This window comes from Eschscholzia californica, unplaced genomic scaffold (genome assembly GCF_041429995.1).
Source record: "Eschscholzia californica isolate CP2 unplaced genomic scaffold, dmEscCali1.0.p SCAF_1, whole genome shotgun sequence".
In the NCBI taxonomy this organism is placed as follows: Eukaryota; Viridiplantae; Streptophyta; class Magnoliopsida; order Ranunculales; family Papaveraceae; genus Eschscholzia; species Eschscholzia californica.
In genome coordinates this window covers 28,690,688-28,716,257 of record NW_028238198.1, presented here as the reverse complement: position 1 = coordinate 28,716,257, position 25,570 = coordinate 28,690,688, and the positions used below count along the sequence as shown (strand labels likewise).

The following is a 25,570-nucleotide window of genomic DNA, read 5'->3' as shown; positions in this document are numbered from 1 at the left end:
GTGGTCTGGCCACGGCACGGAACGACACGGCTCAAGCCATGCCTGGCGTGGCCGTGGCGTGTCAGACACGCCACGGCAGCCAAACGGGCCGTGCCCGCACGGCACGACCCGTTGGCCACCACTACACGATGATTATAATATGCAATACATCATGAATTTAGATGAGCACTATAACCGCTAATTAAAACATTTTGAACCCTAAAAGCCATATAAAAACCCGTAGGACAATCTTAGGGGCCTGAAATCCCATCTGTTCCTAGATATACCTTATTTCTTGCCTAAATCACATTTTGATAAATCTCAATAAAAAACTACTTCTACCGAGATTCGATTCCACGACTTCATGAACTTAAGAGAGAGTGTTCGACCAATGCATCAAAGAGTGGTGGACTTAATGGCTCAATTAGTATATGATACTTTAGTTCTTAGCCACGAGGAAAGTTCTATAAGCTACCCTTGCAGTTGCTATAGACACCCCTCGTGCAATTTCTTGGAGTTGCATTTGGGTTGCACGAAGGGCATGAGAAAAGATGGTATTTTTTAGCAACAAAGTGAGGTGCCTATAAAACTTCCTCCAGAACTTTCCATGCCTATTCCTATCATACAGTCACAGACAAGGGAAGTGTTAAGCAAAAGGAGTTTAACACGGCCACACACCTTCATATTCTTTGACAGTTTGACTTGGACCAAACAATTGTTAACCCCACAAAACACAAGATGAACAGGTCTAGAGTTAGAAGGTTGGTAGACCAAAGAATTCTAGGAGATTTCACTCCATTGTATTGGGCGACAATATAGATTTAACTCCATTGTTTTGTTAATTACGGTGTCTGCAAAAAAAAAAAAAAGAAAAAAAAATTAGTATATAACTTCGTGTGAGAATAGTCCCACATTGGACAATGGGATTCTAGTAACCAAGAATATAAGATCAAGGTCCTCTCCACTCATTGCCAATTAGTTTTGAGTTGGATGGCCACAAACTTAACATGGTATCAGAGCTAGGCCCACACGTGATAGGTAAAAAACCACACGTGCTCCACGTCGCCCGAAGAAATACACGTGTTAGGGTCAAAGAACCCTACACGTGAGGGGGCGTGTGAGAATAGTCCCACATTGGACAATGGGATTCTAGTAACCAAGAATATAAGATCAAGGTCCTCTCCACTCATTGCCAATTGGTTTTGAGTTGGATGGCCACAAACTTAACACTTCGTACTCCCTGGATCGAAATCCTGCATCCGTTCCTGAGTTGTAAGATTGATCGACCAATCTATTGTTTTACCTTATACTATTTGGGGGACGATTCAGAGAGAGCGAAATAATAGTTTTTCCCTCCTACTCAAATTATCCGATGAGGAATTTTTCATCAACATTTAGGAAATCTCTTCTGCGGCTTTTAAAGACAATTCTAGGATTTCTTTTCGTCTGAACCTTAATTTTATGTAATCTTTTTTTAATTGTTTGTAACTTAGTTATATAATATTTCAGCTCAATATATGATCATCTTTTGAAAGAACTTAACCCAAATGAGAGAGAAAGCTATGGGCCTATGGCTATATTACAAGGCTACCACACTTTTTTTTTTGGCCTTTCCAGTGCATGCAATCACATTTGACTGAACATAATTAAATGAATCCTAAAAGCTAGGATCACATGCTTCTTCCCCTTTTCACTCCTTTAAATAGTGAAGTGGGAGCTGAGGGTTTTTGTACCATATCATCTCTACAGCTTCAATCAACTCATCCTCTCTCTTTCTCTCTACATTTCTTGCTAATATATATCGTTATGGGCAAGATCAAGTTTACTTGCTTGTTTCTTCTTGCCCTAATCATCATTTCCAACCTTGACTTTGTATCTGTTGAGGGAAGGCATTTGAAGTTGAGGAAGCAAGTGAGCAAAAGCTCAAGTACTTATGAAAAAGTTGTAAGAGAGTTGATGAAGAGAAGGAATTCTAATGGTGGTAGTTTGAAGCGTAAACTTATAACCACGAACGGGGATGCTGAAGCTTTTCGACCAACAACACCCGGTCATAGCCCTGGCGTTGGCCATTCCGTTAAAAATTGATGAAGATAAGCATACCATACAGTTATATTTGATGATATTTCAATTATCTTAGTTTACGTTTATTTTGATAAATAATTTTCATAATTTGTATTTGTAAATGATTGTGAATTTGTGATGCAATCTATATATAATCTGTAAATGCACGTCTGTTGTACTAATATGATTCTAATTTAAACTTTGAATATCTTGAAGTATCTTCAAATATCTTAAACTCTAGTTGATCGTTGGATATCTTCTCCTTTTCGATTCGTCGTATTATTCATGTATCTCATTATTGACAAACATAGGGCTTCAACCTACAAATTTTCTATGTAAGCACATTAATGGCCATTACAATATATATTAATACACCAAATTTACAAGCAAGTAAAGAACAGGAGTATCATTAATACAACAAATTTATAATAGTTGTACAAAAGATTATATTTGTGTTGTTTAAATTGTTTCCTGCAAATTTTGGGAATTGCAGAAGTAATAAATACAAATGATCCTGAAATACAAGTATTGGAAATAATATTATTTCAAATGGTTGTACATATAGGTGTGATAGTCTCGCATCGCTTGAAAAAGAGTCTGGAACCTGGGCTGCAGGAGTACTCGCAAGCTTAGTAAGTATCGAGACTTTTTGGATGAGCTCATGGAGCCTTTGCCGGAATCAAAATCCTGTATTCACGGACTTGCGTTCAAGTGTCAAAAGTGGGACAATATCGAGAATTGCTTAGAATTTAGTCGTTAAAGATGGTTTTAGAGCCGAGGAAGGCTTCGCCTAAGGCATGAGATTGTGAGTCTCACGTCCCTTGAAAGAGTCTGAAGCCTAGCTAAGCTGTAAGTGTTCGCTCATGATTAGTTAGTGTTCAGGTGTTTTGGGTGGGCCCGTAGAGCCTTTGCAAGAAACAAAACTCCATACCCATGGACTTGCATCTGGATGTCGAAAATGAGGTCAAAACTAAATACAATATCGACATCATCTTAGGCTTGGGGCGTCACAGTATGATTTTTCTATCATGTGCTGTAAGGGAACATGTCAAGATATAATTCTTTTAAATTTTTTGAAAACATTAGAAAAAGATTTATGACTTCTCATATGTCTTCAAATTAAGCAAGGGTTACACCTAGATGTAAATCTAAAATGTAATCACACTACCAAGTAATTGATTTTTCTTTTTCTTTTTTTTAAATCTCACTTGATCGACAAGAAATCTCAGTATATCTTCAATCAAACCTTAATAAATACACACAACAAGAAAAACTTTAAACTATTGATCAGGCCTAAGAAGAAAGAAAGGGATGTCCCAAACCAGTGGTGGTGGTGGTAGTGGAATTTGAGTGTGGGTTGTTAACAATTCAGTGTTGTACTTGGTGATATTATCAGGTATGATTCTATCTTTTTATTTAATTAATTAATTATTAGATATTCATTTCTTTCTTTTCTACTAATAGGTAGAATTGGAGGCCCAATTTTGCAAAATATTGGTCAAAACTCAAAAAGTAAACCTTTAGAAAAGAATGTCTTTTGATATTTTATTATAGGACACTATTATAGTAAAGAAGTAGAAGACCTAAAGAAGGTGTCTTTTTCCTCAAGGAAAAGACTATTGTCATTAATAAAAAAGCGGATACAAGAGAGAGCGAAGTTTTTATGCAACCAAGGTGGTTGCACATAAAATCATTAACTAAAACTAAATATGAGTACAAACTAAAAATTAGAGAAACATGATTACATCTCAATTGTTCAACAAGTACAAAATCCACTTGTTTTGCTCTACGATTGATTGTTGCTCCGTTGCAATTAAGTAACAGTGACTGGTCGTTTGACTCTCTCTGATTATTTTTTCCAAATTCTTACTAATTAGTCAAAATCAATTTATTTTTCTGAGTATGTGAGCTTGTTAAAGCAACCCATTATATATATAAAGTTCCCAATTCAACCCTTATTTGTTGACTACAAAGAAAACATAAAATATGGTTTTGTGTTTAGAGTGCAAATAGAATAAGCTTGGAAATATCACTGGCCCAATACAATAGCAACTTTTTGGTATCTTTCCACAAGCTAAGGAGATTTTCTAGTTATATTTCTACCTTTCACTTTCATTTCTTTTATTCATAATATTAACTCTGTGGAACCTTATGCTTTGACGGCTAATGATCACTTAAACTAGATTTTTTTGAAGGGTTGAGTCTTTTCATCTCTTTTTTAAGGGCTGGGGTTGCAAAAGTGCCCTAGAAACCCTATTTAGATACCTAAACTCATATAATAATCTTATAATCCTTCCAAACTAATGGTTGTAAAGTTAGGTTTACTAGGGCAAAACCTAAAAGGAGACTTGAGTTCATTAGGACCATCCAACTTATTAAAACAGTATAGTTTTGCATTCTAGGGTTAGTGGGAAGGTTGGTGTGAATAGTAGAAGTTCTAAATGATCAACTTGTTTGATTCAATTAGTTTTTCTAGAAGAAGTTTATATAAATCAGAGGTCAAGTACATTCTTCCGTATATTTAAACCCTTTCCTAGGGCAACTAGCTCTTGAGCTCCTTGAAAGGAAAACTGTCCCTTTCAAATATTTGAAGATCAACTCTCTCTCCTTTTACCAAAAAAGATTGTAAGTGATTCTCTAAGTAAAAGATCTCTTAAAATTTAAAGTAGTAGTCAAAGTAATATAAAATATGTGATCGGAGTTACTGAAACTAACAACGTCATGTGTGAATTGTTACAATTAATGTAATATATAATGTCTTAATATAGAAGTATTATCACATAACATGCATTGGGCTAGGGGCTAAAATAGATGGAATTTGGTCTGGTTCAAGAATGTAACTAAATTGAGTTTAATATTGTTTATTTTGGGAGAACTCTGAGTAAATGAACTCGAACACAAAAGTTACATTTTGCACTCGAGCTAATTTACATAATTTTTACATGATGTAATAGAAATTTGGACGATCAATAATTGGATTGAACTCGATGCAAATGTTAGAGATTGAGATCACTAAGTTGTTCTTATGGTGGAATATATGTCTCAAGATGAGCTGCCTAAGTACAAATTTTACCTAAGTTTTGTAAATATGGCATGGATTTGAATGGGGACCCATGTAATTAGTATTCAAGGAAAAGATTTGATACCAATCAAATCAACAACCTATATCTAAATCACACATTTGGAATAAATGAAAATAGAAATAGATTGTTTTTGCTTTTTCATTTTTGAGTGGAGAATGGAGGGCCTAAAATTAGATGACTTCAATATAAAACTATCCAACTACTTGTGTCTTATAATAAAGAAATCTTCATAATCCTAGGAATCCCCATCCCCACATGCTCACTATCACCTTTAAGTACTGAAAGGAAAAGAGGGACTTCACAGTACCAAGATCATCAATCTAACACACTCTCTCTCTCTCTCTCTCTCAAGTAAACTCATCAAGCAGTATGGGAAAAACAAAACTCATGATGTATACTTGCATCTTTGTTGTTGTAATGATATGCTCTTGTGTAGTTATTTCAGTAGAGGGGAGGCATTTGAAGTCTAAAAGGAAGGAGTTAGGTACTAAGAACTTCAATGCCACTAACAATAGTGATAGTCTAAAGGCAACGCCACCGATAATCACCTCATCGAAGAAGATGCATCACTCGAAACAGAGAGATGAAAAGCAAAATCATGAAGGCCATGAGACAAGAATGGTGGAAAATGTTGAAGATTTTCGACCCACTGAACCTGGTCATAGTCCTGGGGTTGGTCATTCCATTCAAAACTGATGAATGATCATTTTAACACTCGTATATAATTGAGGAAACTGTACTATTTCTTCCATTCTGTATCATTGAAGTTGTATATATATGCCCATGTTGTTCTTTATAGACTTCTTGATTGCTTAACTATTTCTTTTAATTCATTAATTTGGGCTAAGGTGGTTCAAAAAAAATTAAGGCCCATCTCAATGGTCGAATAGTTGACTCTAGCTCACTTTAGAATGTTTGCCTAATTGCCTTGTAACGAATCGTTTGAATGATTTACTCAGGTTGATTTTGGGTTTATTTAAGTTAATTAAATATAAATAAGTTTGAATTAAGAATCAATTATCTACACATAACTATTGTACTCTGACAAAAATAAGTCAAACTCAGACAACTCAAGTTTCACATAAATCGTATTTAGATGAGTAGGATTTATATGGTGAAAGAAAAATAAACACGAGCTAGTCTTGAAATCGTTCAAAATTTTATCAGAAACAATGATATCGAACCACTTATGGTGAAAATTGGACATTAATAAGTGATGTATATATTGAATGTAATTTTTCGAGAAACTGAATATATCTTGATCGAAAAGTGCCAAAAAGACGCATCCATATAAAGTTATGTAGAAGGGAGAAGACAAAAAAGAAAAATTATTTACATATTTTCCACTCGAGTTACCCAATTCATATTAAAAGAATCCAACTAATATTATGAAAATTCGGAGGTGTACACTGTATGCAGGGCGTGTTTGTGGGGGGGGGGGGGGGGGGGGGGGGGGGGGGCACAAAAGGGCCCATTTTCTATAAACGGCCAAAAGTACTTATATACTTTACAATATTAGCTCCATTGTTAAGGGTTATTGATGTCCATACAATCGACTCGGGTTCGAGTCTTGTGTCCGATCAAGAATCAAAGACCCTAAAGGTCGACAAAAAGATCCTATGGATCGAGAATTAAAGACCCTAAAGATCGACAAAAAGAAAATTACAACAATAATATTAAACTAATAAAAGTGAAATCTTGATAGTTGTGTGCCACTTATTGTAGTTTGTTTTTGGAATTTTTGCTCCACTATACTTTGTCTTAACCATTTTGTAATTTAAGGTGTTATTCTTTCATTTTCGAAGTGTTCGTTAAGAAATAGAAAGCTAAGTGTTTAAAAAAAAGAAAAGAAATAAATCTAATAATACAAAAATAATTTGAATCATCTACGATTTTCATCATCTTACATTTTGTTCAATTTTTTGTCGTAATTTGTTTTTGTATGGAATACCCACAATTAAATTTCGTCCAGGACCCTCAAATTTTCAGCCACGGTTCTGCTCGTATGAGGAGATATAACTTGGCCTAGTAGACCAATCGATTGTGGTTTGCCTCCACACCACGGAAAGTTCTGGTAATTTGTTACGCCAAATGCTCCACCACATAGCGAAGAGTGACGCTTGAGAGTGAAAAGCACACATAGATCTTGACTTTTCTACCTTAATTTCATGCTCGTGTAAACTGACGAAGGGGTAGCTATAATGAGTAGACCCCGAAAAAACTGACTAAAATAGTACTATAATGAGCAACTTAAGTGATACTTAGAAATTCTTAAGAGGACACTCTATATTTAGAGTGTTCTCCCGAGGTTCTCTATAATAAATACTACCGCATCATTTTAAAGATCCAAGTTGAATTTTGCATTAGAGATGTGTTTTAAAGAAAAGCTCTAAAATGTCTTAGGCGCCACTCTAAGTTTTAGAGTTTGAGTGTTGCACTAGAGATGTTCTTAGTGGCAAAATAGATAACTTCTCCACTTTTTGTGACTCCAGTGAAGATATGTAACTTAGTTCTATTTAAGCGCGTCAGAGCATGTTCAATGCAACACTTAATCGTAAAATTTTTGAGTGCCAAATAGAATTTTTATAGTTATTACTTATAGATTGTGACGGTAGTTAATGGAGATATCTCGAAGAAACGATCTACTTCTAGAGTGTTTTCATAAAATATCTCTAATTGTCCAACTCACTGATTGTTAGAATTTAGATTAATAGAAATCAAATCTTCATATATATATTCACAATAACTAAATATTTCTTTACAAAAATGATAATACAACATAAATAAACAAAATAACTTTTTAGATTTACATCAGACACACATTAATATTAGAGGATCTTTATTTTATCACAGAAGAATGTAAATCTCAATTGACACTTTATACAAACAGAAGTCAATCAATTCTTTCCGGTCATTGCATCTAACGACCCTCCACCTTTCCCACGCTATTTCACTTCCACGTCAACTACATGCCTATTTAGCTTGGTTCTTGGTAGGTTCTTGCAAATTCAAACAGATAATCCTACTAATTCTAGCATCTTGCTCGCCATATCAGTTAAACGCGCTATTTCTACTGTGTGAGATCGTTTCGTCCTCGTGGTTTCAAACGGTCCAGCGATCTGGATCGTCCACTCGCTCATTAGGTCTGTAACAAAGTGTTCCAATGTTGATAACTTTTACAAAAATTTAAAGATTTAATGGGAAGGAAAATGAGACAAGTACCATCTAGATGTACTATCTTCTTTTTTTTTGAAACCAAGGGAACAATTTCCATTAATAAGTGAATAAATCACAATGTTTACATGGATGAATTCTTATTTCTCTCCTCTGAAAACTTCATGAGAGTTACATACCTTTAAATGCAAAGTGCCTCATGAAGAGAAAGAAATTGGACTAGATACGGACACTATTGGGATCCTACAAATCCGAGAAAAAAGACCCTAAAGGTCTGACAAAAAGGATCCTAAAGATCCGTGAAAGAAGACCCTAAAGGTCTGACAAAAAAAGAAACATAACCACCCTAGTCTTCACCGGAAAATCGTCGTCGTCACCGAAAAAACCGCTTTCATCACAGGAAAACCGTCTTCATCGTCGGAGAACCGCCGCCATCCCCGGAGAATCACCACCACCGCAGAGGAACCGCCGCCTCTGAAAGAACCACTATCCCGGCGTAATATTATTATTATTATTATCAGTTGAAGAGGAATTAACTGAATTGATCATCTTCACACTTTCCACAGTTACCCGAAACAAATCTTTCAACGAAATCTATCAACAACCCTAATTTGGTTCCAGAACTCAATCACAACCCTAATTATAATCACCAAATCCAATAAAAAAACATCAGAGAATCAGAAAATTTGATCATCTTGATGTCTAAGTCATTCAAATAATTGAAAAAAGAAAAAGATAATCAGAAAATTCGATCATCTTAATTCTTTCCATTTAGTATCGAATAAAATAGATCAACAAAGAGACTATCACCGCACTTTGTTCCATAGTTTTTCAAAAATGTCAAACAAAGATAAACTTCAGAGTTTCTGATGATTCTTCCTAAAGTTGAAGATGATTGAATTGATCCTTTCTAGGTTACCTTTTCCGGCAAGAAAAGACCGTTCGAATTGCTTTCTTTAAATTACAGGCGAGATAGACTTGTTTTTATAGGAGTTCTCTTCAATTCCCGACCCTAGAAACTATTAATGGAGGAAGAACTGACAACATAGGAAAGAAAAAGGGGATGAGGACGGTTGAAAAGTAGAGAGAGAGAGGTTTTTTGTGATGTACTATCTTCTTGATCAAGTAAGACAAGGAGTAAAATGATAGTTACGGTCGAGTAGATGGTAAATGGAGATGGTACACATGTCGACTTTGTTACGGGAAAGGGTGATCAAAATGTACGGTAGAGCCGTAGAGGTAGAGGACTAGAAGTAGAAGTAGAGGGGGGAGGTCGAAACCTTATCAGGCGCCCTACTATGCATCAAATGAGCCGCCTAAAATAAACGGTGACGATTGAACTAAATTAGTTTAATCCAACGGTTGATATACAAGCCTCGCGTTAAGAGAGAGCGAAGGTGATTTCCCTAATAACCCTCTCTCTGTCTGTCTGTGTTTATCGCTCTTCGTACTAACCTGTTCCGGTTTTTGCTATTTTCTCTCTCTCTCTCTCTCTCTACATTCAGATCTTTGTCTTCTCTCTCCCTCAGAGAAAAAACCCAATCTTTTTTACCAACTAAAGTAGAGAGAGAAAGTGAGAGATAAAGATGATGAAATCAACAAATGGTGCTGATTCTCAACAACAGCCACAGCCGCAGCAACAGCAACAGCAACAGCAGCAGCAGCAATGGATGAATATGCAGTATCCGGCGGCAATGATGATGCCACATCATCATCCGATGATGCCTCAACCATTTCATCAATCTTTCATTCCTTATCAACTTCATCAACAACAACAAGGATCTAATGATGAAAACAAAACCATCTGGATTGGAGATCTTCATTATTGGATGGATGAGAATTATCTTCACAGTTGCTTTATTCATACCGGAGAGGTTTCCTCTTTCTCTCTCTCTCTCTCTATATATATTTCTCCTCACCTTATTTCGTTTTATTGGTTTCTAGATAAGGTTTTTTTCCTTTTATTTTATTTCTGAGCTCAAATATAATACAATTAGGTTTTGATTTCAAAGGTATTTAGAGATCTGATTGAAACGAATGATAAAGAAGATTCCAACTTTTCTCACAAAAAAGTACTAAAAAGATTCAATTTTAGATAAAAAAATTAGTGTTTTTATGCAGGTGGTTTCAATTAAGGTCATTAGGAATAAGCAGACTGGTCAAACTGAGGGATATGGGTTTGTTGAATTCTATTCGCGTGCAGCAGCGGAGAAGGTTCTTCAGAGTTTCAATGGTGCTGCAATGCCGAATACCGATCAACCTTTTCGCTTGAATTGGGCATCGTTTAGCATGGGAGATAAACGTTCTGATATTGGTTCGGATCACTCTATATTTGTAGGAGATTTAGCTTCGGATGTTACTGATACAATATTGCAAGAAGCTTTTGCAAGTAAATACCCATCTGTGAAAGGGGCTAAAGTTGTCATAGACTCAAATACTGGTCGTTCCAAAGGTTACGGGTTCGTGAGGTTTGGTGATGATAATGAGAGAACACAGGCTATTACAGAAATGAATGGTGTATATTGTTCTAGTAGGCCTATGCGTATTGGTGTTGCAACCCCTAGGAAACAACAACTATCTTCTCAAGGTATGAGAGATAATAATCACTACTTTTTGTTTGTCGAATTTTGGATTTTCTATTTGGCATTTATGATTTCGCTTAATCCATGATAGCAACCAATGTAATTATTAGCTCCTCTAAGAACTTCAATATTTTAAGAAGGTTGAATGACTAGATGACCACATGTCTATATGATGCAGAAAATGCGCATATCTAGAAGAGCGAGTTACATATAGGGTCAACCTTAGATAGAAAGTAATCTTCTTTCCTGGATCGAAATTTCATTTGAACACAAACAAAAACCTATAGGTTTCATTTTTTTTTTCTCCTAAAAAGAATTGATTATATACCTAGTTCTCTTCTCCTCGTTTTCGCAACATGGTAATTTCTCTGATCCTCTCTTATATTTTCGATAGAGTAAATCATCATAAGCTTGATTATTCTTTTACGGCATACACAAATATAGTTAACTTCTATGCCTTCTTATTTTCGTCCCTCTTTCTTGGTTTCGGTAGGTTCGTTTCGCTTTTATTTTTTTCACTGAGCATTTATTAAGACTTATTCATGGTTTTCTTTGTTATTTAACAACCAATTTCCTCTGTGATTCCTTTTCTCGCTAATGATGTATTCATATCTTGGCATTATACCTTGAATGTAAATTTTCCTTACTGAAAATTTTAGTACAACTACTTTCTTTCTTCTTTTGTTTGTCTTTCGGTTTTAAATGACGAGTTTCTTTCTGATGACAGTCTTGAAGATATTTCCATTTAGATCATCCGAAAATTTCTCATAGAACTAATTAAGTTCATCCCATATCCCACTTGCATTTGTTTGTCAAAAATTCAAATTCCTTCGCCGTATGGAATTTTAGGTGTCAACAGTTTTTGTTTCCGAACAATTACTGTTTCTTCTTTTGTTTCTACGTTATAGTGATGGATTACTTCATTCATCACCACCGCCGCCATCCAGTTTTTCAATTTGTTGCTTCTTAAGTAGGTAAGGGAATAATAAATAGAGGTGGTGGACTACTGGTATAGTCACTATGATCCTAGGGTAAGTTAAGACTTACCAGAGTCTTAACTCAAACTTGTCTTGCGAAAAGGGTGAGTTAAGACTCTGGTGAGTCTAAGCTCTTCTGTGCTTTCTTACAAAATCAGTTTCCTCCATTAACGCAATTATTTATCAGTCATCAAACCACTAGTAGTTAAAAATAGCACGGTCTATTGATTTATCGCGTGTTCATGGATGAATCTTGCATGAAAGGTAACGTACTGTGGCTTTCTCTATGATATATACACTATTTTGTCAACCTTTTATTTATGTCTTTTTAAAGACATATTGAATCATTTAACAATGAGCATAGTTCATCGTACGTCCCTTTCGGGCTTGTCTTAAATGTAGGTTATATAAATACAGAATTATTACCCAAAGAATTATGCTGCTGGAAAACAAAAGTGGTTCTTTTGGGAGGAATTGGTTCTTCGTGAACAGTTCACAGTTGTAATGTGACTTGTAACTTCTTGAATATAATGTTCAAGAAGGCCAGAATGTCATAATTGGGTCAATTTAATAATCTCAATGGTCATAAGTGAAACTTTGTTTTATTCTCTCTAATTGTCTGTCTCATTGGTAGGTGGAAATGGATCAAATGGTGCTGCTGCACAAGGCTCTCAGTCCGAAGAAGATCATACCAACACAACGGTTAGTCTGTGCTCCTTATCTCTCTCCTAATTGTTCATCAGTTAAAAGTATACTTATCATTAACGAGTGTCAGCCTACAGATATTTGTAGGTGGGCTTGATCACAGTATTACCGACGAAGATCTCAGGCAACCATTTTCTGAACATGGTGAGATTGTCTCTATAAAAATACCAGTTGGTAAAGGATGTGGGTTCGTTCAGTTCGCTAGCAGGTAATACAATTACGGCATTATATTTGAAACTCAATTAAGAAAGCCAATCTAAACCATAACTTTTGAAGTTGAGAAGTACATTTACCTTTCACGATGCTTCAAGTTTTTATCTCGTATCTATTTCAGAAGTAACGCAGAGGAAGCTTTGGAGAAGTTGAATGGAACGATCATTGGCAAGCAAACTGTTCGACTTTCTTGGGGACGTAATCCTGCCAACAAACAGGTCAAACATTTTAACAAAAATCAGACATGAAAAAGTTTGAAAAAACCAAGTTACCATTGTTTGTTTGTTCGACGTATTAACATATTTGGGTGTTGGAATTTGACACAGTCGAGAGGGGATGGTGGGAACCACTGGAATGGAGGAGGGTATTATGGAGGGCAAGTATACGACGGGTATGGCTATGGTATGGCGGCATATGGGGCCTATCCGATGTACGGGAACCACCAACAACAAGTAAGCTGAAATGCTTGGACCAAGTTTAAGGTATAATCATGGAACAATGAAAGCTAAGAGAACATTGTGGCATCATTTGGTGCCGATCGGTCTTTTATTTTCTGTCTCTATATGTGAGTTCTGTACTGTTCCTAATTATTGAATTTTTGACTCTAGGATTCTATTAAAATTCTTTTTCAACCTGAAAATTTTGAATTTGGTGGTGAAATAATTTTGAACAGGGCTAGAAAAACAAAATGCCATTTTAGTTGTCTTTTGCCATTATGAATTGAAAGTGCACTTTATAAAAGCCTCATTAGGGTTTGTTTGTTGCCTAATAGAGCCTGGGTTGAGTACGCTTGTACTCAAGACAAATTTGTCAGGGTTGAAATTAGGTGTCCCTTATTTCTACCATCTAGACAAGGCAAAGGGAAAAATGATGTCGATGGAAAGGGTGACAATCATATACACCCTTCTTTTTTCTTGAAAGGACAATCATATACACCTAGAGGTAGGGGTGGGAAAAAGACCTGCAAGACCACTACCCTACCTGTTCGCTGGAGAAGAAAAAGGTCCGTGGGCACCCGACTGTCAGTACCCAACCGACACGAAGGATTAGGTGGGCTGGTCACGGTCAAAATTTATGTCGGCTGACCGCTCGCTAACCAACCGTTTCAAATGACCGAATGTCCAACCAAATTATTATAAGAAAACTTATCTATAGTAGACAAGTAATATAATTAAAAGTTGACGAATTTTTAGAGTTATTATCATTGGCCGACTTATGTAACTAGTGAGACAAATAATATTTCATGTAAAGTTGACTATAACATATAGTCACCTATGTAGATATACTTATCGTGAAAAATGATCCATCGCGAACAACTCTGCGTAACTGTGTACCCACCTTAGAAAGTGGGAGAGATAAATTAATTGTACTTGTAAATAGAACGATTTTAATTAAACTCCTAAAAATGTCTTGATCCATAACTTGAAATTTCATTCCTGGGCGAAAATCGTTTATACGTCTCTTTCTGTATAATCACAGGATCACTACTGCTGGGTAAATTCTATTTGGCAAATGGTCAGAGAAAGTTCATGGTGTTTTTAGGATTTGAAACCTCCATACTCTTATATTGGATTTCGAATCATTCTTCAAAATCAGTTTACTTAATTATTAATACATTTGTTTGGTTTGAAAATGATTTATAAGTTTTCTCAAAATTTTAATTGGGAAGTCCGGACCGAGACTGTGTGGTGTCCGACTGACCCGAGAAAATAAACGGTCTTGGACGGTCAATGGACAAGTAATTCTTGAAAGTGAGTAAATAAGTGGCCACCAACATTTTATGTCCGAAATCGACCAAACCGACGAAGTTAGAGACCGACATCGACCGATTCGAACCGATTCCCACCCTACCTGGAAGAAGAAAAAGTAAAAAAGGAAGAAAACAAAAGGAGGAAATTTTTGTTGTACGACGAAACCTTCTTTCGTAGGACGGTAAGATGTGTTGCTGTTAACACCTACGTGTGATTCCGGTGTGGTCAAAACCTAATTTGCCTTGGTGTTCAAAAAGTTTATTCACCAAAAAAACCCAACTGTTAGCCTTCGTATATTAATAATGTAATAATGTGTTAGGTGTTGTTTATAAACCTCTTTCGGATAGAAATTGGTTTCGTATGCTCCTTTAATGTTTCTCCAATTTTTTTGGAGCGAGCTTTCCCGCCCACGACAATTTGCTAATAAGAAGACACCTCTTGAACCTATAAATAGAACAGGTAAATACAATTAGGTGGGTGCTGATTTTCAGTTGTACGATGTCGTTTCCACCGTTGCAGGTGTCGTTGTGTGAAGGAGATTTCAGTGAGGAGATGTATGCTTGGAGTGAGGTTTTGGAAGATTCAAGTGAAAATAACCCTTTCTGGAGGCTTATATACCAAGTTCTGGGAACCCGCGACCCGAAGGTGACCGCTCGGACCACCAAAGGCCCGTTATCCCCGACAACTAAGACGTGGTGAAGTGTGTTGGTTTCCCAAAATCGGCTCTGATTCCAACAAAATGCACCCGAGAACATGCCCCTTGTATTCTGCTCTATTACCGCCTGCTAAGGGGACACCTAGTAGTCCGCCTGAGTGCCCACATGTAAAAATATAGATCCAACGACTGAGGATTCGTATCTCTTTAAGATAAACTCTTAGTTGTTGGATCAAAAGGGGCGTCTGAACAAAACCCTAAGACGCCCCTTCATTCCCTATTTAAACCTCCTCTTAACTCAGTAATCGTTTTACTCCATCACTCCATATCCCTTATTTCCTGTCTCTTCATCTTTTGTTCTTCAGACTCCCTCATCTTCTCACACCTTTTCTAATTCTCTTCATCTTCTGATCTTCAGACTCCCTCACTTTTTTGCACCTTCTTTAGTTCTCTTCATCTTCTGTTTTTCAGTCTATCTTGGTACCTCACATCTCTCTGTTCTTCTCTGATTACTTCGAAAATGGTGAGTAACTACGCTAACTTGTTACTGAGTACACTGCCACTTTGAATTTCTATGCCCCTCTATCTACTTCTGTTGATGGTCCCTCTGAGCCTTCTGAATCTTGAAAACCGGGTGTGTTTAGAAAAAGTATCAAGAGGGCTTAAACTGTCCCTTTGGCTACTACTTCTGAAGAATTGTTTTGGTGTGATTCCTAGCCTGATCCTTCTATCGATGATCTTGAGAAATTTGATGTTTTGGGTTGGTGGAGTGAAAACGAGAACAGGTACCATGTTTTGTCCCACATAGCCCGTGATGTTCTTACTGTCTTGATTTTGACTGTTGCTTTCGAGTTTGAGTTCTCTTTGGATAAAGAGAATTTTAGGTGACTATAGGAACATTCTTACTCCAGAAATGTTGGAATGTTGTATTTGTATCAAAGATAGATAGAAACACCAAATTAATGTTAGTATGATGAAGTTTGACCCCTTAAATGACGAATTTCTCGAACCGGTGTCCGACAACTCATCGTCTCACTCTTTTGATGTTGTATTTTTTTGTTGTAATTCTTTTTTGATTTATTTATTTTTTTTGTAAGTTTTGTCTTATTTGATTAATGAAATTTAGTTTATTAGTTCTTTTATTAATTTTTGTTTCACGGGTAACCTGGTGCTCGATCGACTCGCGTCCGCCAAAGACCGATCGGGTTCGCAAGCACTAACGAGTCGCGGGAACCCCAACGATGAGAAATGCCAGGCCCAATCTGCCTCATGTGAGTCAGTCCGACCCGATCCTATAAAGAGACTGCCCGAGCTCGAACACGCCTGTCAGATTCCCACTCCTACATATATAATCCCAAAGGGAGGTGCCAATAAGTATGCGTTGTCGACATGAATTGACCGAGGCAATTTAATATGGGGAGGCCTAATAACACAATTTGGGGAGGCCCACTTTATAAAACATAACACAAATGAAATGGTAGGATGAGTCTTGCCCTTGTGTTTAAGGAGGAGTTGTCTGCATTGGAAGTTGGGGATTCTCCCACAACCTTCCTTCTTGTTTATTACTATATCATCTTATGGGTAAATTTGTTTGCCGTCTCTATTTCTTTATTAACTATCGTTTTAGGCTTATATGTCTTCCTTTTCATCTCTTATCTTCAAATCCACTATTCTTTTAGTTTTTCGTTTCTAAATCTGTTGTTGACCCGTTAACTTTGTTACAACTATTTTTCTTATTATTCCCATGCCTTCTTTTTTGCTATACACAGTGCCGGCCTAAGTCCAAAGCCGTCAAAGCGACTGCTTTGACCCCCAAGTCCGAGAGGCCCCTTCCTAATTTTCATAAGCACTCCACGTTTAAGGAAAAAGATAAAATATGCTAATTGTCGGTGGGACCCAACGACTGACCTTATTTCAAAACCATGTCAATGTGCTAAGCCTAGTTAAGTATTTTTTTGGCCGCGGCTTTGGGGAATAAAGAAAATTCTCCGGGGAATAAAGACTTTTCTTAAAACTAGTCAAATAAGATTGACTTTTTATGTTTCTTTTTATTGCTAAGAGGCTTCTAATTTTAGAGGATGCTATAAAAAAGACTCCTCCATCTCATCACCTCTCTCTACCACTTCATCTTCTCGACACCTCATCATCTTCCCCGGCGAAAGTCGCCGGCCGACCAATTTTCCGGCCGGCGACCTTCAAACATAATTTTTTTTTTCTCTCTCTTTCTCTATTTTTTTTTTCTCTCTCTCTATAGAACAGATCTAGAGAGAGAGAAGGTCTCTTCTCAGCGAAAATGTAGTGAAAAAAGAAATCTTTAATGAGTTTTCTGAACTAGATGATGGATCTATTAGCAGCTTTTGTTTAGAAGATTGTGCTTATTTTGTTTTGTTTAGATGAATTGAAGTCTTGGATTCTTAAATCTAGGTTTTCAAAGATCCTAAAATTAGGGTTTTAACAGTCTCAAAATCCTAACAAATTTTTTTTTGGATCTCGATGAAGAAATTGCTTTGGTTTAAGCATATTTCAAATCTAAGTAAACCTGAGAAACGAAGAAACCACGAAGAAAAATCGTGGTCGAAGTACTTAGTTTCATTTGGTGGAGAAATAAAAGGAAAAGAAGAAGAAGAATGGAGTGTTGATATGTCATAATTGTTAATTGGAAATAAATTTGCTTCTGGAAAACACAGTAGAATTTATAAAGGGATTTACAAGCAAATGGAAGTAGCAATTAAGCTAATAAGTCAGCTTGAAGAAGATGAGATAACTACTTCGTAGGAGATATTAGCAGAAAGGTTGGGCAAAAGGCCCAAAATCAGCCCAACAATATGTATCAGGCCCACTGCAGATAAAGAATGAGGGGCAGGTCCAAAAAAGTCAGGCTAGGGGTGGAATTTCCGAAACACCCTTCTTCTTTTTGAAATTTACGAAACGACCATCGAAAAATTCCCGGGAAACTCGAAAATTTCTGACAAGTAATCTGACATGCCTCCCATCAGACTGTGTACTTTCCATAAATTCACAAAATTGCCATCGAAAAATTCCCGGGAAATTCGAATTTTTTTGGAAAATAGTCTGACGCACCTGACATTAAACCTTGTACTTTCCATGAATTTACAGAATTGCCATTACAAAATTTACCAACTTGCCATTTTCGTTCTTTTTTCCAGATTTATTTCTTATTTCTTTTTTATTTTCTCCCACACATATTTCTCTCTCCAATCTCAACAAATTTCGTTCTTTTTTTCCAGATTTATTTCTGATCTCTTTCCAATCTCAACAAATTTCTTCATTTTTGGTAGTATTTCATTGATTTGTATAAAGAAATTTTCTTGTGTACCGGGAACTATTTAGTGTACTGGTCATTTTTTAGATATGTACTACACATTTTTGTACTGGGAATTTTCTTGTGTACCGGGAATTGTTCTGTGTACAAGCCATTTGGTTATGTACTAGAAATTTTTGTAGTGGGAATTTTCTTGTGTACCGGGAATTGTTCTGTGTACTCGTCATTTGGTTATGCACTAGACATTTTTGTACTGGGGAATTTTCTTGTGCACCGGGAATTGTTCTATGTACTGGTCATTTGGTTTAGTACTGGACACTTTTGAACTGGGAATTTTCTCCTGTACCGGAAATGGTTCTGTGCACTGGACATTTGGTTATGTACTTTGATGTTTTTAGAGATGAAGAAGATAAAATGTGAAACAAATAAGAGTGATGAAGAAGAAAAATAAGAACATAAAACTTTTAGAGAGAGAGACAGAAAACTTTGATGTTTATAGAGATTGAAAGAGATGAAGAAGATAAAATGTGAAACAAAATAAGAATGATGAACACCCAAAAATGAGAACATAAAACTTTTAGAGAGAGTAAGAACAGAAAATTGATGTTTTTAGAGATTGAAAGAGATGAAGAAAATAAAATGTGAAACAAAAAAGAATGATGGACATCCAAAAATAAGAAAATAAAACTTTTAGAGAGAGAAAGAAAAGAAAATTTATGTTTTTAGAGATTGAAAGAGATGAAGAAGATAAAATGTGAAAAACAAAATAAGAATGATGAAAAGAAGATTTTTGGATGTATAAATAAGAAGAAAGAAGGAGTTGAAACAAAATATAATGGGAGGGATCAAAAAAAATTGACTGAAATTTCGTCAAAAAATGGCGCCATTTTTGAATTTTCAGAAAATCTGAATGTTTCTCTGACATGACGTCATGTACGGGGAATTAATTGATTCGCTGTCGTCCGTCAGATTGTCAGAAAACACAGAAATTTCCCGTGGAGGGGTAAAAGAGGGATAAATAAAATAAAAACCAGGAAACTGTGAGCTGTCCTGACAATTTGGACTGGGTTCTAATTTTTTTTTTGGGCTGGGGGTAATGCTTATTTACCCTCCATTTTTTGGGCCTCTCCCTCAAAAATCCATATTAGCAAATGGATTTACAAACCTTCTCTCTCTCTAGACCTGTTCTAGAGAGAGAGAAAAGAAAAAAAAAATTAGAGAGAGAGAGAGAGGAGAGAGAAAATTTTAAAAAAAGTTTTTTTTTTTTTTTTTTTTTTTTTTTTTTTTTTTTTTTTTTTTTTTTATGTTTGAAGGTCGCCGGCCGGAAAATTGGTCGGCCGACGACTTTCGCCGGAGAAGATGAAGTGGCAGAGAGAACAGATGAGATGGAGGAGAACTTTCAAAAAAATGTATTACGTATTCCCCATAAAAATTTATTCCCCGGAGAATTTTCAAAAAAATCTAGATTCCCTTGAGAATTTATTCCCCGGAGAATTTTCTTTATTCCCCAAAGCCGCGACCATTTTTTTTTGTTGAACTAAAGTATTTTCTTTTGTTGAACACCTAGTTAAGTAAGTTATTTCAACAAAAAACAAAAAAGAAGATATTAAGTAAGTTATGATTTTTTTCTTCCAACTCTAGACTGTACCTTTTTTTAGCATAATTCCAATAGAAGTCTTTCCTTTTTTGTCTTCAATCTCTCAATTTTTTTCTCCCACTCGTTTTCTCCTATTTCTCATTGATTTGTTTTTCCTTTTTTTTTCATTTACTCTAATTTTTTTACTTCGAGTTCCATTTATACTTTATTTGTTTTTTATTAGCCATATAATAATGTATTTTCTTATTTCTTTGAATACTATTTCATTTGATATAACAAATAAATCAGATAGTTATTAGTATGTTATAATGCTACATTATATTCTTATAGTTTCCATTTTTTCATATAATTAAGATTTTAAGATACCTTAAATTTGTAATATAATATTGATAAGTGTATTTTCAATTTATCTCTAAAGGCTATTTAATAGTAATGCATTTAGCTTATTCTACTCATATTTAAAGTTGTAACAGAATGCATGTACCATCTGGACATTTATATAGAAATAAAACAAAACTATCGATTTATGGTTCGTTTTTATGAAGCTTTGTGACAAAATTTGTCATGATGAGAGAGATCAATAAACATTTTCGACTAGTGTATAAGGGGCCCCATATATTTACCCGATTTAGGCCTTGCCAAACTGCATCTCTGTTTTTAGGACCTATCCTATTTAAACTAGGGGTATAAGTCAAAACAATATAGAAAATAAGTAAAAAAACATGAAACATTTGAAAATTATTATTCAGGTCAAAAAGTATACAAATACTAAAATACCCTTTTTTATCATTTTGTGTAACTAAAATTTTTTATTTTTCTTTAAACTGTAATTCGATATAACTTTTGTTTGGGATGTCAGATTTCTATAAAAATTATGTATTTAGAAATGATTTTTCATTAGCTTTCTAACGAGATCCACTTTCAATATTTTTTTTCCAAAAAAAATACCCAGAATAAAATACCGTTTTTTTTTCCTTGCGTTTTTTCTGTAAACATGTGTTTGCAACAATCTATTTTGGAAACAACTGTTTGCAAATCTATTCTGCAAACATGTGTTTGCAAGAATTTGTTCTGCAAACAAGTATTTGCAAACAAGTTCTGCAAACATGTGTTTGCAACAGTTAGTTCTGCAAACATGTGTTTGCATAATGTAAACTGCAAACTGTGTTTTGCAAAATATAGATTGCAAACATGATTTGCAAGCTGTGCAGAATATAATCTTGAGATGCATATCTTGCAAACACAATTAGCAAATTAAGAATATAAACTAAGAGTGTGTCTACGAAATTTTGAGTTTGGAATTGATTTCATCATATAAAACTCATGAAGAAATTGTATGGTCGACCTTAAGATCAAACCTTCAAAATTCTTGTTGATGACATTGACATACATAATGCTTTAACATATAGAACCTCCATATCCTTTACACATAATCTAGTCATGTCAGTAGACAAGATTAGTCCCGTCTTGCTAATTTTGGTTGTAATGGCTCTTGTGGTTGTAACACTAATGAGTCATTTTGCTAATGCTAGCACTCTCACTTCTTCGAGTGGACCACAAAAGCGGTTTACAATCATTGTGGATGTTTCAACAGTAACTACCATGGAAGAGTATATTTATCGAGTGTTAAGTTGGTTGATTCAATTTAACCATTTAACCAAATCGTTCATATGTACATAGTAAGCAGTCCAAGAAAGAGGATCCTTATAAGAAAATTCATCAAACAGTTTCTGGGCATGTTCAATTTCTCCACATTTCACATACTCAACTGTTCATTTTCTTCTACAAGCTATATATTACTACAAATTACTAATATTAAATCGTTCATATGTATTACTACGAGCTATGTATTTCACATACTCAAGGAAGGTAATGAATTTGAAGGAAACTTTTTCGTCGCCATTATTTGTCGGAGAAATTGTATGATTTGTCAGAATAGCTACTGGAGAAGATTGGGCTATTGTTGGTTCTATAGGTGTTTTTTTTTCGGGCGATGAATACCAAAAAGAATTTCGTTTGTTCATCTTTTCAAACAAAGAAGCATGGTTATACACGACCGAATATATAGAACCGAGTTTTTGTTACTTTAAAATCCATAAACACTGTTTTCAAAACCTTGGTTTTTTATAACTCTGACGAAGAGAAGAATGTTTTGATGAAGGAACTTTGGAAGAGATCATGGCTTTGATTTCTGCTCTTGACGAAGCCATTGGTGAAGAAAGAGAGAGGAGGCGGTAGAACAAAGGATGAAAAAACCCTGAATTAGTTTAACATATGGAGGGGTATATTTGGAATGAAAAAAAAAAAAATCTAAAATGACCTTAATGACAATTACTGATATTATTTAAACCTAAATAACAATTACCAATAATAAAGTTGACAACTTTGCTTATTTAAAAATGTAGTTGGCTTTTTTTAGCTATTATGTATTTTATATTTACTTAAATAGCCATTTTCCTCCCTTTACCCTATGCTTGGAAAAATAGTGTGAGTGGAACAGTGGAAGTGGCACGTCAACTTCCCTTCCCATATTTTGATTTTTTGTTGAAAAAATCCCATATTTTGGTTAATCTCTACTTTTCTCGTACTCATAATGGGGAGTTCTAAATACACCCATTCTTTAGATGCCAATGTTCTATCAAAGAAAAAAAAACACAACAACGCACGTTCTATATTTCATCAAAAGAAAAACAACGCGGTTCTACAAAGTTGAGAGAAAAGAGAAAACACATTTCAAAAACCTGGTTTTCATTTTCTTCAAGTTAATAACTACCATGGCAAATTCACAAACCATTTCTTTACTATTCATTTTTATTTTATCCTCTCTACTTCAACTATTCTCAACGAGATCCAATCCACAATCATGTGATAGTTCTACGTGGATTTCGAAAATTCCACTTCGTTATAATCCGAAGACGAAAATCACCGTTGATTTAGGTGGATGCGGGATGTTTAATTCTATTCAACAAGCTATCGACCATATACACCCTATAAATCCCAACATGACGTTAGTTATGATCAACTCAGGAACTTATAGGTATGATTTTATTTTCTATCAATAAATTTAAGCATGTTGATATTATGATCATGGAAGTGTTTTTAAGTTCATAGTTTTGTGTTTAAAGTTCACCCAAAAATGTTTTGAATTTAATTACGTTGAGCTTTGCATGTAGGGAGAAAGTCCATTTGTACGCAAATCGAACAAATGTAATCTTCGAAGGAAAAGGGTCTTCTACCACTTTGATAGATTGGAATGATACCGCGAACTCCACCGGAAGTTCGTTTAATAGTTGGTCGGTTGGACTGTTTGGTCTAAATTTCATCGCATTTGATATTAGTTTCAAGGTATTTTCTTTTCTTAATTATTTTGAAGCACAAATATGATTTTCTCAAGTTTTGCTTATTTGATTTTTTTTCTTTTACAATTTCTAAAGGCATCTAATTCTAACAAAAAGGTCTACCTTTTTGTTCTTACTCGTTTTACGAAGATCTCTCTTCAATTGAAAATTTGAAACTTTTTTTAAAGGTTCGTTCCAAGAAAACCTTCAAAACTTTCTGTTTGATTGTATGTGCGTTTTTCTTAATCTAGTTGTATGTGTTTTTTTAATCTAATTGTATGCACACAAATTGAGGGGCCTCAACTGTGAGTCCTCGCTTTGGGCCACACAAATTGAGGGGCCTCAACTGTGAGGGAGTGCCTACAGAACTCATCTATACCTGACTAGTTGGAGGCCCAGTTCGTCAGTTTTCTTGATTGCATGCTCACTTCTTTTACGTGAGCAACTGGGCCCCACCTCAACCAACTCCATCACCCTATATCCCTATCTCTTATTTCTCCTTACTTTTCTCTCGCATGATATTTTGATCTTTGGTACATACTTAACATCTCCCTCAGACTTACTATATATAATTTGTGTAATATATAATTATATGCATAAATACATTATATGATATTTTGATCTTTTGATACATAGGGAGTATATGTCTCATGGATTTAGGGAGTATATCAGAAAGTGTACTTGAAATGTAATTCAAAAACAATAATACCTTTGCTAACACTTCATAATTTGATAACTACTTACATACGTAATTTCAAAAAGTTCGGAAATGAATCAATGTCTTTGGGGCGCCTCGTATGTAATATGCCCATTGCCCACATACAGTTTCAAAACCAATTCTTTATTCAGATAGATGTCAAGGTATTGTAAAATGCGAAGAACCAAGAATGAAAGCTCGAAAATTTTTTGAGTACGAAATGGCCTCTGTCTTAAGATAATACCATTCATAAGTCTAGTTTGAAACCAATTCATATGATTAGACTACCAATTCCAAACAAAACTCATACTTCATGAATCAATGCACTATTGGCCTATAATGTCCACCTTGTTTGTAACTTTATTTTTTTTCTGTTTTGTTTCATTTGTCTTTCAACAAATATCAATAAAACTGACTAACTCTATGGGGTGTTGCCATGTTGGTATAGAATTCAGCTCCTTATGCACGCCCCGGTGATGAAGGAGGTCAGGCTGTGGCTGTGAGGGTTGCCGGAGATCAATCGGCATTTTACAACTGTGGATTCTATGGTGGACAGGATACCCTCCACGATGACCGAGGTAGACACTTCTTCAAGGACTGCGTCATTGAGGGATCCATAGATTTTATATTTGGGGACGGCAGATCCTTCTATAAGGTAATATCTATCTATTTCTCCATCTCTTTATATATATCAACAATACAAATATAATTACTTGAATCAAATCCATATTTTTCCTTATAAACTAGGGTTGTACTATTAAGTCTGTAGCCGACACAACTGCTGGCGGAATAACTGGCATCATAACGGCTCAAGGAAAACATTTGTCCGATGAGAAAACAGGCTTCGCCTTTTTCAACTGTACTATTGAAGGGACGGGAAGAATATGGTTGGGTAGGGCGTGGAAGAATTTCTCTACCGTTGTTTTTGCGAAAACAATTATGCCTGATATAATTGTTCCAGAAGGATGGAATAATGGTGGTCAATCTTCTCGGGATGGGTAAGTAAATGTTCATGGAATGCTTATGTATTTTACAGTGTAAAAAATTTACTTGCTTTGCTTACATATTGTGTTGCAGGAATGTCTTCTTTGGAGAATTCGACTGCACTGGTGAAGGAAAATTCTCCTCAAAAAGAGTACAATATGCGAGGAACCTTACTGCATCCGAAGCAATCCCTTTCATGAATGTGTCATACATAGACGGGCAGAAGTGGCTTCTTCATTGAGGGAATCACTGAAATAGGACCGGAACTAGGATTCAAGTTAATCGGGGCTAACCTTAAATTATTAAAAATGAAATGTCTACCTATATAGTCTATGAAGTAGTTTTTCTCGATGAGATGTCTATGAAGTAGTTGCAATTAATATAATCAGGACAATGTTTTTAAGTGAATACAATTGCAAATTAATATAATCAAAAATATATACTTAAGTAAATACAATGGTTTTCAAGTCATGTATCTCACGTGCAGATGA

The 25,570-nt window shown here is 35.3% G+C and overlaps 2 protein-coding genes across 2 annotated transcripts; both read left to right on the top strand.

The window, feature by feature from the left end:
- The first annotated feature begins 9,475 nt into the window (after positions 1-9,475).
- On the top strand, positions 9,476-13,463 carry LOC147565798 (polyadenylate-binding protein RBP47-like). The gene is made up of 6 exons (XM_086652291.1): positions 9,476-10,171; positions 10,419-10,884; positions 12,491-12,558; positions 12,639-12,769; positions 12,896-12,992; positions 13,101-13,463. The coding sequence occupies exons 1-6, from the start codon at positions 9,884-9,886 to the stop codon at positions 13,233-13,235; spliced, it is 1,185 nt and encodes a 394-aa protein (XP_086508417.1). The 5' UTR covers positions 9,476-9,883; the 3' UTR covers positions 13,236-13,463.
- Positions 13,464-21,545: 8,082 nt separating this feature from the next.
- Positions 21,546-25,320, top strand: LOC147565797 (putative pectinesterase 15). The gene is made up of 5 exons (XM_086652653.1): positions 21,546-21,670; positions 23,234-23,405; positions 24,544-24,750; positions 24,843-25,093; positions 25,173-25,320. Exons 1-5 carry the CDS (start codon positions 21,546-21,548, stop codon positions 25,318-25,320), a joined length of 903 nt encoding a protein of 300 aa, XP_086508779.1.
- Positions 25,321-25,570: the final 250 nt, after the last annotated feature.

Coding starts and splice junctions, on each gene's coding strand:
- LOC147565797 (XM_086652653.1), top strand. CDS start 21,546: ATGGCTCTTGTGGTTGTAACACTAATGAGTCATTTTGCTAATGCTAGC. Junction 23,406..24,543: donor CATTTGATATTAGTTTCAAG/GTATTTTCTTTT, acceptor ATGTTGGTATAG/AATTCAGCTCCTTATGCACG. Junction 24,751..24,842: donor ACGGCAGATCCTTCTATAAG/GTAATATCTATC, acceptor CTTATAAACTAG/GGTTGTACTATTAAGTCTGT.
- LOC147565798 (XM_086652291.1), top strand. CDS start 9,884: ATGATGAAATCAACAAATGGTGCTGATTCTCAACAACAGCCACAGCCG. Junction 10,172..10,418: donor GCTTTATTCATACCGGAGAG/GTTTCCTCTTTC, acceptor GTTTTTATGCAG/GTGGTTTCAATTAAGGTCAT. Junction 10,885..12,490: donor ACAACAACTATCTTCTCAAG/GTATGAGAGATA, acceptor TCTCATTGGTAG/GTGGAAATGGATCAAATGGT.